The sequence below is a fragment of the Saccoglossus kowalevskii genome, chromosome 14 (assembly GCF_978046115.1).
Source record: "Saccoglossus kowalevskii chromosome 14, keSacKowa6.1, whole genome shotgun sequence".
NCBI lineage: Eukaryota > Metazoa > Hemichordata > Enteropneusta > Harrimaniidae > Saccoglossus > Saccoglossus kowalevskii.
The window spans coordinates 5,582,667-5,600,869 of NC_140654.1; the positions used below are offsets into that span (position 1 = coordinate 5,582,667).

General features: G+C 37.5%; 1 protein-coding gene across 1 annotated transcript; it reads left to right on the forward strand.

The window, feature by feature from the left end:
• The first annotated feature begins 43 nt into the window (after positions 1–43).
• LOC100374985 (uncharacterized) lies at positions 44–17,405 on the forward strand. Its single transcript, XM_002736724.3, has 10 exons — positions 44–110; positions 1,295–1,500; positions 4,708–4,795; positions 5,406–5,463; positions 7,863–8,721; positions 9,397–9,471; positions 10,703–10,756; positions 10,967–11,105; positions 16,537–16,694; positions 17,200–17,405. The coding sequence occupies exons 2-10, from the start codon at positions 1,300–1,302 to the stop codon at positions 17,359–17,361; spliced, it is 1,794 nt and encodes a 597-aa protein (XP_002736770.1). The 5' UTR covers positions 44–110; positions 1,295–1,299; the 3' UTR covers positions 17,362–17,405.
• The last annotated feature ends 798 nt before the right edge of the window (positions 17,406–18,203 follow it).

Here is an 18,203-nt window from a genome sequence, read left to right on the forward strand (position 1 = left end):
ACTGAAATCGGAAATGAAATTGCGTGAACGAATATAACCGAACATAGGGGGTCACCATGCTAGGCAATGCGCATGCTCTATTTTGTAACTACAAGGGTACTTTGTAAATGGTAAGTTCCAAACGTGTTGATGTGGTCATTGCCTCATGATATGGTGGTCAAGGCGCGAATGGGTTTTCAGTGTATATTACGATGCTGTTTAGTGCTGCCCAGTATGATACGTGTGATGTTTCAAGTTGAAGTCCATCAATTGTTAATTTGGCATCTTTGATCACAATGACAACGTGTTCAGGACTGTTCGAGGTTTCCCAATGCGTAGCCATATACACACAGTGCGTAGGTGGTTGGAGAATGCTGTTTTTTATTTGACAAAAAAATAAAAATAACTATTTTTAACTATTTATTTTAGCGAAAATGAAACAATATATATCTTAAAATAGATTACAACGTAACTAAGCTACAGTTATGAAAAAAGTATTTATTCATCAAATAAAAACAAACTATATCTAACAACATGTGCCCCTGGTATGAGTGCGAAGTGCAAAAAGATGGAATCCCCATAAACAGTTCTGAACTCTGAGCAAAGTCCTGTGAATAACTAGCCTCCATAAACCTGACCAGTTGCACAAGTTTAATCTTGTAAAGAAGGATGGCAACAAACAATGCTGTACTCTGGCTGGGTCATTTTATTTTTGCCATATGTAAAATGGTTTTGTGCTTGAGCAACTACAGAAATCATTGTTTTATAGACAATTTGTGGAAAAGTTGTTTTGATGAAAAATATTTTACACAGTAAAACTTGCGAAAATCACTGTATAAATGATACTTGGCGAGAACACCACTCATATTTTTTAAATATGTGCTATTGACAATTATAACTTCATCAAATACATTCATCAATATATATATATATATATATATATATATATATATATATATATATATATATATATATTGATATATATATATATATATATATATTGATATAAAAATATAACAGTGTGGTTTATAAAATATTAATTTTATTTTACCAAATTACAAATTCCATATCTAAAGTACAATGTTATTCAAGATCATAATAGCAATGTTTGATTTCTTGTTGTGTCAATGTCGCGCCAGATAACTTATAGCATAAACCTTAGAGAACTAAGGTTTCTAAGGTCTATGCTTATAGCACAACGAGTTGCATCACAGCCAATCTGTGTATATGGGTGACGTGTCCTTCTGTCATACTGATATATACATGATGTAATTAATGCATTGCATACTTTTTCCACTTGCCTTTTCTGTTACAGCTGGAATGGCAGCATTAAATAAGTTAACAAAACCGAGGAGAAAAAAACGAATACACCAACCAGAATCCAGTCCATTTCCTGTCCCTATAGAATCAATTGATGGTAAGCCAGCTAGCGATGACCATTGGTATTACTATACAGGGAACTTGGTTGATAACTGTGTGTTAGTTACCAATCCTGGTGATATCGCATTTATTTATAAAATGGTAAGTTTTCATTCAAAATGCACATGGCTTGGATTTTTATATTGTTAGTACATCTGATGGTGTTGCCTTCTGTAACCAGGTTAGTGATATGGAAAAACAAATGATCATCTCTATACCTCAGGTCGAACAATACAGTTTGACAAATGTCGGTGGTTTCAAAGTGGACATGCAGAAGTTCTCACATGAGAACACATACTGGTATCTCCCATGTATTAATGAGAACACATACTGGTATCTCCCATGTATTAATGAGAACACATACTGGTATCTCCCATGTATTAATGAGAACACATACTGGTATCTCCCATGTATTAATGAGAACACATACTGGTATCTCCCATGTATTAATGAGAACACATACTGGTATCTCCCATGTATTAATGAGAACACATACTGGTATCTCCCATGTATTAATGAGAACACATACTGGTATCTCCCATGTATTAATGAAAACACATACTGGTATCTCCCATGTATTAATGAGAACACATACTGGTATCTCCCATGTATTAATGAGAACACATACTGGTATCTCCCATGTATTAATGAGAACACATACTGGTATCTCCCATGTATTAATGAGAACACATACTGGTATCTCCCATGTATTAATGAGAACACATACTGGTATCTCCCATGTATTAATGAGAACACATACTGGTATCTCCCATGTATTAATGAGAACACATATTGGTATCTCCCATGTATTAATGAGAACACATACTGGTATCTCCCATGTATTAATGAGAACACATACTGGTATCTCCCATGTATTAATGAGAACACATACTGGTATCTCCCATGTATTAATGAGAACACATACTGGTATCTCCCATGTATTAATGAGAACACATACTGGTATCTCCCATGTATTAATAAGAACACATACTGGTATCTCCCATGTATTAATGAGAACACATACTGGTATCTCCCATGTATTAATGAGAACACATACTGGTATCTCCCATGTATTAATGAGAACACATACTGGTATCTCCCATGTATTAATGAGAACACATACTGGTATCTCCCATGTATTAATGAGAACACATACTGGTATCTCCCATGTATTAATGAGAACACATACTGGTATCTCCCATGTATTAATGAGAACACATACTGGTATCTCCCATGTATTAATGAGAACACATACTGGTATCTCCCATGTATTAATGAGAACACATGCTGGTATCTCCCATGTATTAATGAGAACACATGCTGGTATCTCCCATGTATTAATGAGAACACATACTGGTATCTCCCATGTATTAATGAGAACACATACTGGTATCTCCCATGTATTAATGAGAACACATACTGGTATCTCCCATGTATTAATGAGAACACATACTGGTATCTCCCATGTATTAATGAGAACACATACTGGTATCTCCCATGTATTAATGAGAACACATACTGGTATCTCCCATGTATTAATGAGAACACATACTGGTATCTCCCATGTATTAATGAGAACACATACTGGTATCTCCCATGTATTAATGAGAACACATACTGGTATCTCCCATGTATTAATGAGAACACATACTGGTATCTCCCATGTATTAATGAGAACACATACTGGTATCTCCCATGTATTAATGAGAACACATACTGGTATCTCCCATGTATTAATGAGAACACATACTGGTATCTCCCATGTATTAATGAGAACACATACTGGTATCTCCCATGTATTAATGAGAACACGTACTGGTATCTCCCATGTATTAATGAGAACACGTACTGGTATCTCCCATGTATTAATGAGAACACATACTGGTATCTCCCATGTATTAATGAGAACACATACTGGTATCTCCCATGTATTAATGAGAACACATACTGGTATCTCCCATGTATTAATGAGAACACATACTGGTATCTCCCATGTATTAATGAGAACACATACTGGTATCTCCCATGTATTAATGAGAACACATACTGGTATCTCCCATGTATTAATGAGAACACATACTGGTATCTCCCATGTATTAATGAGAACACATACTGGTATCTCCCATGTATTAATGAGAACACATACTGGTATCTCCCATGTATTAATGAGAACACATACTGGTATCTCCCATGTATTAATGAGAACACATGCTGGTATCTCCCATGTATTAATGAGAACACATGCTGGTATCTCCCATGTATTAATGAGAACACATACTGGTATCTCCCATGTATTAATGAGAACACATACTGGTATCTCCCATGTATTAATGAGAACACATACTGGTATCTCCCATGTATTAATGAGAACACATACTGGTATCTCCCATGTATTAATGAGAACACATACTGGTATCTCCCATGTATTAATGAGAACACATACTGGTATCTCCCATGTATTAATGAGAACACATACTGGTATCTCCCATGTATTAATGAGAACACATACTGGTATCTCCCATGTATTAATGAGAACACATACTGGTATCTCCCATGTATTAATGAGAACACATACTGGTATCTCCCATGTATTAATGAGAACACATGCTGGTATCTCCCATGTATTAATGAGAACACATACTGGTATCTCCCATGTATTAATGAGAACACATACTGGTATCTCCCATGTATTAATGTAAGACTATCAAAACTGAGGTACAACTGTATAGGTCCTTTATTTAAAAAAAAAATGTAATTCCTACACATTATTTCATTACCTTCAGTCCCCAAATAATGAGAGAAATCACAGACCGTCTGATAGAGAGACTGTGGAGAAATGTTTTGAATAGACTCTGTTTTACTCTTTACCAAATCAAGTTCCATGTATTAATTTTATTGTCAGGGTTCATCATTTGTCAGTGACCCCATTTTTTTTTCACCGATTGTATGGCAATAAACAATTTATTCACAAATTTTTAGAATTTCTAAGAACTTTTATAAAACCACTTTACTGTATTTTTTCTTTTAGTAGTGCATATCCATTACATGTGTACTAAAAGAATTGCATGTGCTCCTAATATAGCAAATATTTTTACAACTGCTCATTGAGAGTTCGTCAACATATTCAGATTTTTATTTGATGTGCACATCAGTTGAAAATGTGTGATGTCCCAATTTTTGTCAGTGTTTCAAAAAATCAAAATAAAAGCATACTTTTATTGATAATTTTACAATAAAAATATGCGACCACATCAAAATTCTTACTGAGTGTTTGGGTGACGGTTCTAATGATGTATATTTCTTGTTTAGGGTTTCTTTGGGAAAGGAATGTTCTCGCGTAGTAAGCCGGAACATAAAAGATTTATTTCTTCTTATCAAGGAACTGTCAGGAAAAACTGTGAGTAAGAATGTTTATTTTCATTTGCATTCACACATTGTATTATCTGTAAAAAGAACCTGTCACTGACCCCTGTAAGCGTCATAGGGATTTGGATTTACCGTTCTGTGACCAGTTCACTGTTCACAGTTCATGAGAAATCTTTATCAACAGAATCCTAAAATGCACACCTGAAAATGATTACAACAATGAACATTACTTTTGATTTGGTAATAGGACACCACAACCTTGTTTGTCAAGAACATGCTAGCTTCAGTGCTGCAATATTTCGAGATTAGTTGCCATAGAAACTTATTTTCTCAATTCTTATTATGGTGACAATAATAATCAGTAGAAGGTGTAATACACAATTTGAATAGTGTTTAAGGATAACTGCCTGAATCATAGACAATCTGATTACATTCTGGACCTAAATTTCACAAAAATTACTGCTACACCCAGTTTAAAAAAACCTCAATGAGATAATAGCTGTTTTCACTATCAGGATAGTCTGAGAATCAGGTCACCAATCCATCACGTTATGGTCAAATTATCACAGTATGACCAACTGGTCACTGTATTTTACTGGTCAATCACATTAACAGAAATGATTTTTTTTTATATTGAGCAGTGCCTCCAAATGAGAGAAGATTTCAACAACAAAGGTTTCAACAGGTCAGAAAACGAAGGTGAGAGAGTATAGACAGTATTCTTTATTTATTTCCACAATAATTTGTCAGGTTAATTCATGATTAAATATGAACAAATATTAATGGCAAAACAGGTCATGCCCGTTTAGGGAAGAGTAGGAAATCAAATGGGCGGTTCACCGCGGTAATCATCGCGGCTCTCCGCGGCTCTCCGTGGTACACCGAGAAGAGCCGCGGACTGCTTATAATTAGGGGTCTCTACCGCGGTGGCCACCGATACCGGTTGCAACCGCAGTTGTAGGAAAAGTGTGAAATACGTACTTAACAGTTTCCTTTGTGATTCCATGAGTCTTTGATTCAAATAGCTGTTTTTAAATCAAGCAGGTTACGAGCATCGCTGGCATGGAAATACTAAGCATATAGTAATATTATCAGCCCACGTATTTTATTAATATAAAAATCTATAAGTATAATGCTGTATACGAATTGTTGTTGCGTGAAACAATGTTGTATTTTATGCATGTATTTATCACCAATTTCAAGAGTAAAAGTCGTAACTTTCGAAGGTACGAGTATTATGACTCGTCCATACATTTCACTTACGTTTGTTACACTTGAATAAAGTCTACCACTGAAAAGAATGTTATTTATGAAGTTTTAAATAGCCGAGCCTTCCTGATTCGAGCCTCTTGTTGATTTGACAACGGTGGGTATCATTAATGTTTATTCTTTGCCTGTATCGCATTCCAGACAAAAAGTTCAATATCGGTAAACAAGAAATGGACGAACTAAAATGTCTCCTGTGTTTCACGTGCGACATGATTTAAAAAAAAAAAAAAAACAGAGTTAAGCGGTACGTTCTATGAATCTAACCTTGCACACATAATCTTGTATTGACGTGTTTTTTTGTTTTTTTTGGTCAAAAATGACGTTGCCTTTCAGTTAACTCTTCGCGAGAGTTTACCGATTTTTTGAACAAATGTTAAGTAACTACATGTATATCGTTTTGCGTCAAACTGAGTGGCCCGAATTTAAATGTCAGTGCGTGAACTCATTGAGGTCATTGCCCATTGCCGCACGTAATTCAAACACGTGGTTATTAGAGTTCAGTCGAAATGTACGCGAATAATGCGATCGAAGTGCGCTGCGAGTTTATTATAGAAAAATTTAACATTACGCATGATATTGTATATTATTGTATGGTTAATATAACATATTCACTTTATTTCGAATAAAATAATTCACCGATGAGTCATAAGTATTTAAAATATTTTCTCGACTTTTGTTGGACACCTGACTCCGGAACCTGACTACATTGTATCTTTTTCAATGATTTAAATGCGCCCATGTTTATATTTACGTGATAATTACAAATGCAACGCATTATCAATAACGTATTTGCGTTATTAGAAAAGCAGCACACTAAGTAAACGATGTTGAAATATTCAAAGCCAATACAGAGTTGGATACAAGTTGTGTTATTACAGTACCATCGGATACAATAACAAATTTACGAGATCGAAGCGCGGACCAAGAAAGAAAAGGGTTGCTAAGGTAACGCGCCAGTTTAGTGCGTGACTTGGGGTCAAACTTCGGTCAACACACACTTGATGTCAGCATCGCCGCGTAGCAAGTTTCGCAACGTACTTGAAGTTCAATTGTGCCCCAAAATGATGTCGACGATCACTCAATTGTCGCAGTGCATTTTGTACCAAGTCCATGATACACCCCGTTTCGACTTTGGCTTGCTTTTCCTTCTTAGTGCATGTTCTTGTTCACGTAAATGCGACATCTCACCACTTTGAATTTATACTTATGCATGATTATATTTGGTCTACGCGAAACATTAATCTTTCTAAACATTTTCTGAGACCATGCATGATATATATTCACAAAATAATGCGATCATATTTTATATTATGTTGATCTCTACGTCTTTCTGGATCGTTTTGTGATTTTATTCCAAGGCTTAGGCAAATAAAATAATGTCAACTATTATAGACTAGTTTCCTAGCTTTTGGCTCAGCCAAATTAGTTTAATTTTTCATTAGAACTTTGTGATCCTTTTAATTTCCCAGTTCTTTGTGTTCATTAATGGTCTTGACAATAAGTGTGAATTGCTGTGCGAGCCCACCACGGAAGACCACAGTCAGCCGGCTTCATGGAATCTATGCATAAATTTGCATAAAATGCGGTCGACCGGCGAGCACCCACCACCACCGCGGTGCACCGCCCGTTTGATTTCCTACTCTTCCCTTAATGTGATGTATTTTTGTTACCTTACAAATCATATGTAATATTCTATCATGCCAAAAGTCATGGTATAGATCAGTAACTAAAGTCCCACTCCCCCTACTCTTGGTGGAGTGGGGAGGGGGGCATCAGTTGAAGTGGCAGTTTCATAATCAATTTTCCTGTTTCATATATACATTTTTTAGGTATATGAGACATCTGGAGTGGTATAAAGAGTATAAAGAACATTTTCCCCTTGATTTCCGTGGTGAGAATGATACAGATCCTACCCAATCAACAAGTTTTGAGCCCAAGTACATGTGCAGTGATGAAAATGATGGACCAACTGCAAAAAAGATGAAACTATTTGACATCAGCACAGGAAATGATGATGATGATGGTGCGACACAAACTGATGATGTCACAGTAAAAACTGATGCAGCGAGGACATGCTCTTCTGTTTTTAATAATGATGTCACAACTGGGTATGATGATGACACTGCAGGATACAATAATGTCACTCCAAGAAATGATGATGTCACTGCAAGAATTGATGATGTCACTGTAGGAAATGATGATGTCACTACTATGGAAGATATTGTCACTACAAGTGACAAAACAGTTAATAAACTAGATGATGTTCCAACAGAAAGTAAAAATATTAGTTTTAGGGATGACAAAATAGAAAAATCAGAATTTATTGAACATGACAAAATAGAATGTGCAGAAAGAGAATTAATGGAAGATAAAACAAGCAACCATTTACATAAACACGATGACATTCCCTGTAATGCAAAAAATAAATGCTCAGATAATGATGATGTCATTTTGTGCACACAATGTGATGATGTCACCAAGGATGACTATAAAATGGAGAGTTCAGATGAACGCACAGAATGCACTCAATTGTGTGATGTCAGAAATGAATCTGCTAGAATTGATAGTACGCAGATGAGCATGGAAAGCAGTGATATTGTGGAGTCGTCTGATGAAGCTGATGAAGAAGAGATGCCACAAACAACAATTCCATCAACAGTGAAAGATGACAGCCATGGAAATATAAAGGTGAATATTGGAGATCGAGTTATACTGTGAAATATGTTATTTTTGCTATTTTCGCTGAAAGAATGATTCAGTGAAAATAAATTCCATGCAAAACACCCAAAAAGTCTTTTTAGCGAAAATTAATTCCAGCTAAAATAAATTATTTCACAGTAGTTGAAATAGCAGCCATAGAACTTTCAAGATTAAATTAAACATTGAAAATCAAATCAGAATAATTGTACAAACATGCGCTTTGTATTGCATAGATTTGCCTATGTAGTAGGAAACAGTGAAGTTTTTGCATGGCCTTGCCTTTTTTGACAAGAACAATATCTTCAATACAAGTCTGTTCAATAACTTATTCTTTTTGAGATTGAGGATTTAGGACAAGATGAGGGGAGGGTGAGTGATAAACATATATTTAGTATTTTTACCAATTTATGCATGAACAATACTATTTGGTGTGGGAAGAGGATGGTATTAATCTAGCCCCCTCCCCAATTATTAATCAATGCTGTTTGATGAATTGGGGGGGGGGGGTTCGAAATGGATGTGTGTGAACCTATTATCATGTAGTTCTCAACACACAGTTTCATTATGTTGAGTTAAAAAATAAACAATTGAACTAATCGTTTTTTTATGATTTTCATTTCGATATGACAAATGTATTAAATTTATTCTGTCTATCTTTTCTAGCATAAAAATAGAAAATCGATAAAAAAAGATGATCCGTATCAAGTTTTTGAGTATTTACAACTTAGTCTAGAAGAGGTAAGCATCGGAAATTACAGTTTCGCTTTACCATATAAGATATATTTTACTTGGAAAATCTGCTGTTGTTTTTAAACAGTTATTTATTATATTATAGATTTGGGCTTAAATACCATTTAATAATTGAAACATAATTTATATATGAACATGCATTCAAAGATGGTGTATTGTATTTGCTTTATAGCATGTACTTATGCAAGTCCTTCTTATTAGTCCCCGTTCGGACACAGTCCGAAAACGGGAACTTATGTTTTGCCCCTTGTTCGTTCGTGTTTCCCTGTGTGCGTTCGGACCTGTATCTTAGAAATGCCTGGACGAATCATGATCAAACTTCACACATACATCATACATGATATTATACATATACACATCAATTTTTTTCATGATCTGATTCAAGATGGCCGAATGGTGGCCATTTTTATGCTAAAAATCTTAAAAATCAAGCATTTCTCGGCTGTTTACAGATGGATTTTGTTCAAACTTGGTATATACATTAGACATTATGGGACCTTGATGCAAACAATTTTATTTTTCAGATCGGATTCAAAATGGCTGACTGGCGGCCATTTTGTTTTAAATGAATGGGCTTCTAGACCCATGCTTTGACTGATTATGTTCAGATTTTTAATATTCATTATACATCATGTCATAGATTTACAGATGTATTGGTTTGACGATCCTATTCAAAATGGGCGAATGGTGGCCATTTTTGTGCTAAAAAATCATCAAATACCAAGTATTTCTGGCATTTATGGATGGATTTTGTTCAAACTTGGTACATTCATTAGTCATTACGGGTTCCTGATGCACATCATTTTACTTTTCAGATCGGATTCAAAATGGCTGACTGGCGGCCATTTTGTTTTAATGATTGGGCTTCGAGAGCTATATCTCTGACATATGCTTTGACTGATTATGTTCAAATTTTATATATTCATTATACATCATGTTATTGATATATACATTATTCAAAATGGCTGTTTTTGTTTTAATTAATGCTGTTCCAGAGTAATATCTCCCAATATGGACAAGTACTTGTTTGACGATCAAATACAGATGTCAATCATTTTAATGGTAAACAATCATATTCCTGACATGGTTATATTTCAGCTATATTACTATAAACAAAACTATATATCTTAAATTTGATAACTAACAGGGACTGTGCCATGCATGGCTTGTTTTATATTGTTCTCCCTTAATTTCCTCCCTTCTGCTATTTTCATTGCAGGCTTTCTTCTTGTCCTATGGGTTAGGCTGTCTGACGGTTCTGGATAAAGACAAGGTAACTGCCACCCCCCTCCCAACAAAACAACACTAGTATATCCAGTGTGATCAACACTGTCACACATGCTTGCCATTATCATCATTTTGTGCTACAGAAAATATATTCAGGAAGATATGACCACTATCCTAACTCAAGATCTTAGGTTTATCATCATCATCATAACACAGCTATTTATTTATACAGTCTTCTGTGTTTACTTCTTTACAGAATTCTTTAAATCTAAGTGATATGTGGTTGAGATATTGTGCAATTAATCCGCGATTCATTTCTTCCTATGCTGTGTATCATTACATACGAAGCAAAGGTTGGGTTCCAAAAACGGGCATTAAATTTGGTTCTGATTACAGTAAGTATTGTGAGTGCTGTAGACATTATGTAGTCAAACAACCCAAGAATGACTTTTGCTTGACTTGATTTGTTTGCCAATCTGTTGAGGCAATATTTTGTTTATTTTTATGTGTTTTTCTTATTATTTTGGACCTAATGGAAATAATTTTCTATTAGCTACATGTGTTGATCCAAATTTTGGAAAAAAATGGAAAAGAATTAGGTTTTAGGTTTTATTTGATGAATTGTGACAAAAGTTGAATTTGCCACAAAAAAGGTTAAGTTGCAGATATTTGCAATCCTTAGGGAAAACATCAAAAGTTCAATGTAGGATAAAAAACTTAATTCCATTAGTTTTTTCCACCCCCCTCCCCCACTGAAACTTCATTTATAAATATTGATCATGGCGTCAGACTACATTCACCATTGAATACAAATTGATAATCGGACAGTAGTATAGCATAGCAGTTGGTTGTCGGGTGGATGTAAAAAAAGGAAATATACTACTTTTCTGGGTTCTGCACATGCCGTGGGTACATGCCCTAAAATTGACCTCATTTGACACGCATATTTATGTTTGGACCAAACCATATTCTCGTCTTTGATGTGTTTTTTTTTTATTTTCTGTTATTTTTGTCCATGATTGGATAGAAAAAAAAAAAAAAATACAAATACTCCAAGATTTTTTTGACTTCATTAAAAAATATAATCATTTTTGTAAGATGGAAACTTTTTGAGGTCTTCCCTCCACCCCAAAACTGAAGCAAATAGGTTTTTTATCCGACATCGATCTTTTGACGTCGTTCCTTATTCCCAGGATTTCTGAAGAAGTTATGAGGTGCTGTGACAATGCTATATAAGGTGCGTTATAGTTCATGAATGTCTTCTCAATGATTGATATGCTGATTTGTTTTGATGGGTAATATATAGATTCACTCCAAAACAGACCAAATGCTGTAAATTTCCTCAGAATATGAATGTAACTGCTGATTCATTCGTCACCATTGCCAGCACTGTGCCCCTGATTCATTTGTCACCATTGCCAGCACTGTGCCCCTGATTCATTCGTCACCATTGCCAGCACTGTGCCCCTGATTCATTTGTCACCATTGCCAGCACTGTGCCCCTGATTCATTCACCATTGCCAGCACTGTGCCCCTGATTCATTTGTCACCATTGCCAGCACTGTGCCCCTGATTCATTTGTCACCATTGCCAGCACTGTGCCCCTGATTCATTTGTCACCATTGCCAGCACTGTGCCCCTGATTCATTTGTCACCATTGCCAGCACTGTGCCACTGATTCATTTGTCACCATTGCCAGCACTGTGCCCCTGATTCATTCGTCACCATTGCCAGCACTGTGCCCCTGATTCATTCACCATTGCCAGCACTGTGCCCCTGATTCATTTGTCACCATTGCCAGCACTGTGCCCTGATTCATTTGCCACCATTGCCAGCACTGTGCCCCTGATTCATTCGTCACCATTGCCAGCACTGTACCCCTGATTCATTTGTCACCATTGCCAGCACTGTGCCCCTGATTCATTTGCCACCATTGCCAGCACTGTGCCCCTGATTCATTTGTCACCATTGCCAGCACTGTGCCCCTGATTCATTCGTCACCATTGCCAGCACTGTGCCCCTGATTCATTCACCATTGCCAGCACTGTGCCCCTGATTCATTTGCCATTGCCAGCACTGTGCCCCTGATTCATTTGTCACCATTGCCAGCACTGTGCCCCTGATTCATTCACCATTGCCAGCACTGTGCCCCTGATTCATTTGTCACCATTGCCAGCACTGTGCCCCTGATTCATTCACCATTGCCAGCACTGTGCCCCTGATTCATTCATCACCATTGCCAGCACTGTGCCCCTGATTCATTTGTCACCATTGCCAGCACTGTGCCCCTGATTCATTTGTCACCATTGCCAGCACTGTGCCCCTGATTCATTTGTCACCATTGCCAGCACTGTGCCCCTGGTTCATTCACCATTGCCAGCACTGTGCCCCTGATTTATTCACCATTGTCAGCACTGTGCCCCTGATTCATTCACCATTGCCAGCACTGTGCCCCTGATTCATTCATTCACCATTGCCAACACTGTGCCCCTGATTCATTCGTCACCATTGCCAGCACTGTACCCCTGATTCATTCGTCACCAATTGCCAGCACTGTGCCCCTGATTCATTCGTCACCATTGCCAGCACTGTGCCCCTGATTCATTCACCATTGCCAGCACTGTGCCCCTGATTCATTTGTCACCATTGCCAGCACTGTGCCCCTGATTCATTCGTCACCATTGCCAGCACTGTGCCCTGATTCATTCGTCACCATTGCCAGCACTGTGCCCCTGATTCATTCGTCACCATTGCCAGCACTGTGCCCCTGATTCATTTGTCACCATTGCCAGCACTGTGCCCCTGATTCATTCACCATTGCCAGCACTGTGCCCCTGATTTATTCACCATTGCCAGCACTGTGCCCCTGATTCATTTGTCACCATTGCCAGCACTGTGCCCCTGATTCATTCACCATTGCCAGCACTGTGCCCCTGATTTATTCACCATTGCCAGCACTGTGCCCCTGATTCATTCATTCACCATTGCCAGCACTGTGCCCCTGATTCATTCGTCACCATTGCCAGCACTGTGCCCCTGATTCATTCGTCACCAATTGCCAGCACTGTGCCCCTGATTCATTCGTCACCATTGCCAGCACTGTGCCCCTGATTCATTCACCATTGCCAGCACTGTGCTCCTGATTCATTTGTCACCATTGCCAGCACTGTGCCCCTGATTCATTCGTCACCATTGCCATCACTGTGCCCCTGATTCATTCACCATTGCCAGCACTGTGCCCCTGATTTATTCACCATTGCCAGCACTGTGCCCCTGATTCATTCATTCACCATTGCCAGCACTGTGCCCCTGATTCATTCGTCACCATTGCCAGCACTGTACCCCTGATTCATTCGTCACCAATTGCCAGCACTGTACCCCTGATTCATTCGTCACCAATTGCCAGCACTGTGCCCCTGATTCATTCGTCACCATTGCCAGCACTGTGCCCCTGATTCATTTGTCACCATTGCCAGCACTGTGCCCCTGATTCATTCGTCACCATTGCCAGCACTGTGCCCCTGATTCATTCACCATTGCCAGCACTGTGCCCCTGATTCATTCACCATTGCCAGCACTGTGCCCCTGATTCATTTGTCACCATTGCCAGCACTGTGCCCCTGATTCATTCACCATTGCCAGCACTGTGCCCCTGATTCATTCGTCACCATTGCCAGCACTGTGCCCCTGATTCATTCGTCACCATTGCCAGCACTGTGCCCCTGATTCATTCGTCACCATTGCCAGCACTGTGCCCCTGATTCATTCGTCACCATTGCCAGCACTGTGCCCCTGATTCATCGTCACCATTGCCAGCACTGTGCCCCTGATTTATTCACCATTACCAGCACTGTGCCCCTGATTCATTTGTCACCATTGCCAGCACTGTGCCCCTGATTCATTCACCATTGCCAGCACTGTGCCCCTGATTCATTTGTCACCATTGCCAGCACTGTACCCCTGATTTATTTGTCACCATTTCCAGCACTGTGCCCCTGATTCATTCATCACCATTGCCAGCACTGTGCCCCTGATTCATTTTTCACCATTGCCAGCACTGTCCCCCTGATTCATTTGTCACCATTGCCAGCACTGTGCCCCTGATTCATTCATCACCTTTGCCAGCACTGTGCCCCTGATTCATTTGTCACCATTGCCAGCACTGTCCCCCTGATTCATTCACCATTGCCAGCACTGTGCCCCTGATTCATTCACCATTGCCAGCACTGTGCCCCTGATTCATTTGTCACCATTGCCAGCACTGTGCCCCTGATTCATTCATCACCATTGCCAGCACTGTGCCCCTGATTCATTCATCACCATTGCCAGCACTGTGCCCCTTCACAGAACTGATTTTGTAGGAAACCTGAATAACAGTTACATCATCTTGTCAACTGCTGAGGAGGTTAGTCTTCAAGAAAAAAATAAAATTGTATGTGACTATAACACAGAATGATGTACAAGTACAAATTTTGTGACCCCCGATTTCCTTCATATTTACACCTATTTTGTTTATAAAATGGGAATTTCTTTTTACCAAATTACATAACTACACTAAAATGTTTTTCAAGAATACTATACATTAATGTAATAATAATAATAATAATGAATTTAATGCATCCTTAAGAAATAGTTCCCATTGGTTGACAAGAAATAACATGTTATTAATAAAGTACAATATAAAACTAAAGTAAAAGTAAAATGTCAGTTATTGTTATTTCTGATTTCAAATATTTTGTATAAGTATTCACCAACTTGTCTTATTAGTACGTCTTCTCTTGAACTCATAATATATTTAAATATATGGTCATCACTTTTCAATTCTTCTGGAATATTGATATTATTAAATAACTTTTGTCTTTCTGTTTGGTACATTCCATGAAGAAATGTTCTTCATTTTCAATTTTGATCTGGGAACATTGCTTACAGATTCTGCCTTATAAAGGTGATTTGGGTTGCGTATGTCTACCCTTCTTTATTTCTAATACATGACTGCTTATTCTGAAACAAGTCATTATGATTTTATGTTTCAGAATACATAAGAGCAAATATGGTTTATGTATGATTTACTATGAATTAGCACAACTACATGTAGTTGCATCACAACAAATCTTGAAATGTCGGTGGCGTCAGTCTTATCGGTATAGAGGGCACACTGTTGGCCAGCCGATGTTTGTTTATGCAGCCATTGCCTGGCAACTGTACCTTAGCATATCATGTTCAGCCAGATTGTATTACATTAGACTGTGTTACAGTGCACCCTCTTTGGTGACTTGACATTTTACCTTTGTTTTATATAAGCATTGCCATGTTCTTGTGTCACTCTGATTGGGTATATGTTTTACAGGTGATTATAGTCATTTGCTGTAGAATTGTCGCTATTTTTGCTGAAGGGATGCTTCAGTGAAAATAAAATCCAGCGAATATACTTTTTTTTCCTATATTTCACATTCAACTCATCAAAAATCAGTGAAAATATATTCCAAACAAAACATCCAAGAAGCCTTTTCAGCAAAAATTAATTCCAGCTAAAATAAAGTATTCTACAGTAGATGAATTTTCTGATGTCAGATGCACATGTGTAAAATCACGATGGTCATTTGTATACAATGTGAAATTCCTTTTCGTGGTTCTTTATTTTGGAATAGATTAAAACATGGTGCATTATTGGATCAATCTATGCAGCAACATTAGTAAAGACAAACCTTTGTTGCTAAGTAACAATCAAAGAATTCTCTTCACATGGAAACACTTTCTGGAATCTGTAATACGGTATACTGGGTATGCCAAATCATTAAAAATTACATTTTCTTTGTTTATTTGTAGTTGTTTACAAACAAGGACCTCCATTCTACCACTCCACCTACTCTGTGTTAATATCAATGGTTGACGAAGACACCCTCCTCTCCTGTGAAGATGAACAGCGCCCTCTAACCTGGCCAGTTATCTGTGGAATGAGCAGGGTCACGGAGCATGCTGCTAAGGTCTGTGTTCCCTTTAGATGTAGCGTTGATTTAAAAGAGAATTTTGCTACTGATTTACTGCATCAGCAACATCTTGATTGTTGCCATGGAAATGTATTAGTATGAGTGATTGAATCAATCTGAGTATGTTGCAAAGGCCAAAGGTGATTACCGACTTACACCACAATAAAAATATTCAGTGAGCAATTGCTTTGTACAATGTACCATATCCCACATTAAACTAATGTTTGATACAGTCTACAAATACATTCTCTTTCATCAGAAATGTTTTCCTACTATTATATTCTCTCTTGCTAGAAAATTTCTCTCATTACATTATTTTTTTACTAGAAATGATAATATCTACTGTTATATTTTGTTGCTAGAAATGTTTCTGTCAGTTATGGTGAAGAATCATGTCCAAAATTACTGCATAAAGCATGTTAGTGGTGTTTTCAACTTTGAGGATGTTTCTCACATTTACACAGACATTTGAGAATTACGTTTTGTTTCCCAATTCTTGCAGGAGATTATGTTCTGTCATGTCATCAAGCCATCTGATATGACGGCTGAGGAAATGAAGTCACCAAGATGTCTGGAGAGACTCAAAGTTCAAGAAACTGTGATGAGACGCTGGGTATCTGCCAAAGAGCGTATGGATAAGGGTTCCTATTCTGTGATTTCATAATTTTATTCCAAGGTTGTAATAAAAAAATATTTAAATCTCAGAAATGTGGTAATGCATTATAAATTTTAATTCTTTTCAGTATGCTTGGTAACCAGACTTAAGAGTCACTGATGTACATGAACTCCACAAAATCTGCCATTTACATTATCTACCGGGGTGAAAGTCCACTTTTACATGTTCGTAATAATATCTGTTAGCAGAATTTGTAAGCCATGCGTGATGGTTTTTCTGTAACACATAGTAACAGCTCATATAGTTTGAGATGGCAGTTGATGCATTCAAAATGTCTGGCCATCACAGTTCGCTGCTTATATTACATTTTTGTATATAAAGGCCACAATTTTTGACTCCCATGTGCGAAGCACAAAATGGGAGTCTTTGCAGTTAGTGTGTCTGTATGTGTGTGTGTATGTGTGTATGTGTGTGTGTGTGTGTGTGTGTATGTGTGTCCGACTGTTCCACTGCTATCTCAAGAACCATACATCGGTTTTTGATGAAACTTGGTGCATAGATGCTCTGGGCCAATGCGCAGATTTGATTAGGTTTTGGTAAAAATCCATGCTCGTTAATTACCTAATTTGCATGATAATTAGCTAATTTTTAGCTGTTCTATGACTGTTCCACTGATATCTAAAGAACCACTCATTGGATTTTGATGAAACTTGGTACATAGATGCTCTGAACATATGCGCAGATTTGATTAATTTTTGGTAAAAATTCGTGCATATTAATTACCTAATTTGCATGATAATTAGCTATTTTTTAGTGGTTCCATGACTGTTCCACTGATATCTAAACAACCACTCATTGGATTTTGATGAAACTTGGTACATAGATGCTCT

Excerpts from the sequence above, each read along its gene's own strand:
- LOC100374985 (XM_002736724.3), top strand. The coding sequence starts at position 1,300 with ATGGCAGCATTAAATAAGTTAACAAAACCGAGGAGAAAAAAACGAATA. Across the intron at positions 5,464-7,862 it reads CAACAGGTCAGAAAACGAAG|GTATATGAGACATCTGGAGT; the intron begins GTGAGAGAGTAT and ends TACATTTTTTAG. Across the intron at positions 10,757-10,966 it reads CGGTTCTGGATAAAGACAAG|AATTCTTTAAATCTAAGTGA; the intron begins GTAACTGCCACC and ends ACTTCTTTACAG.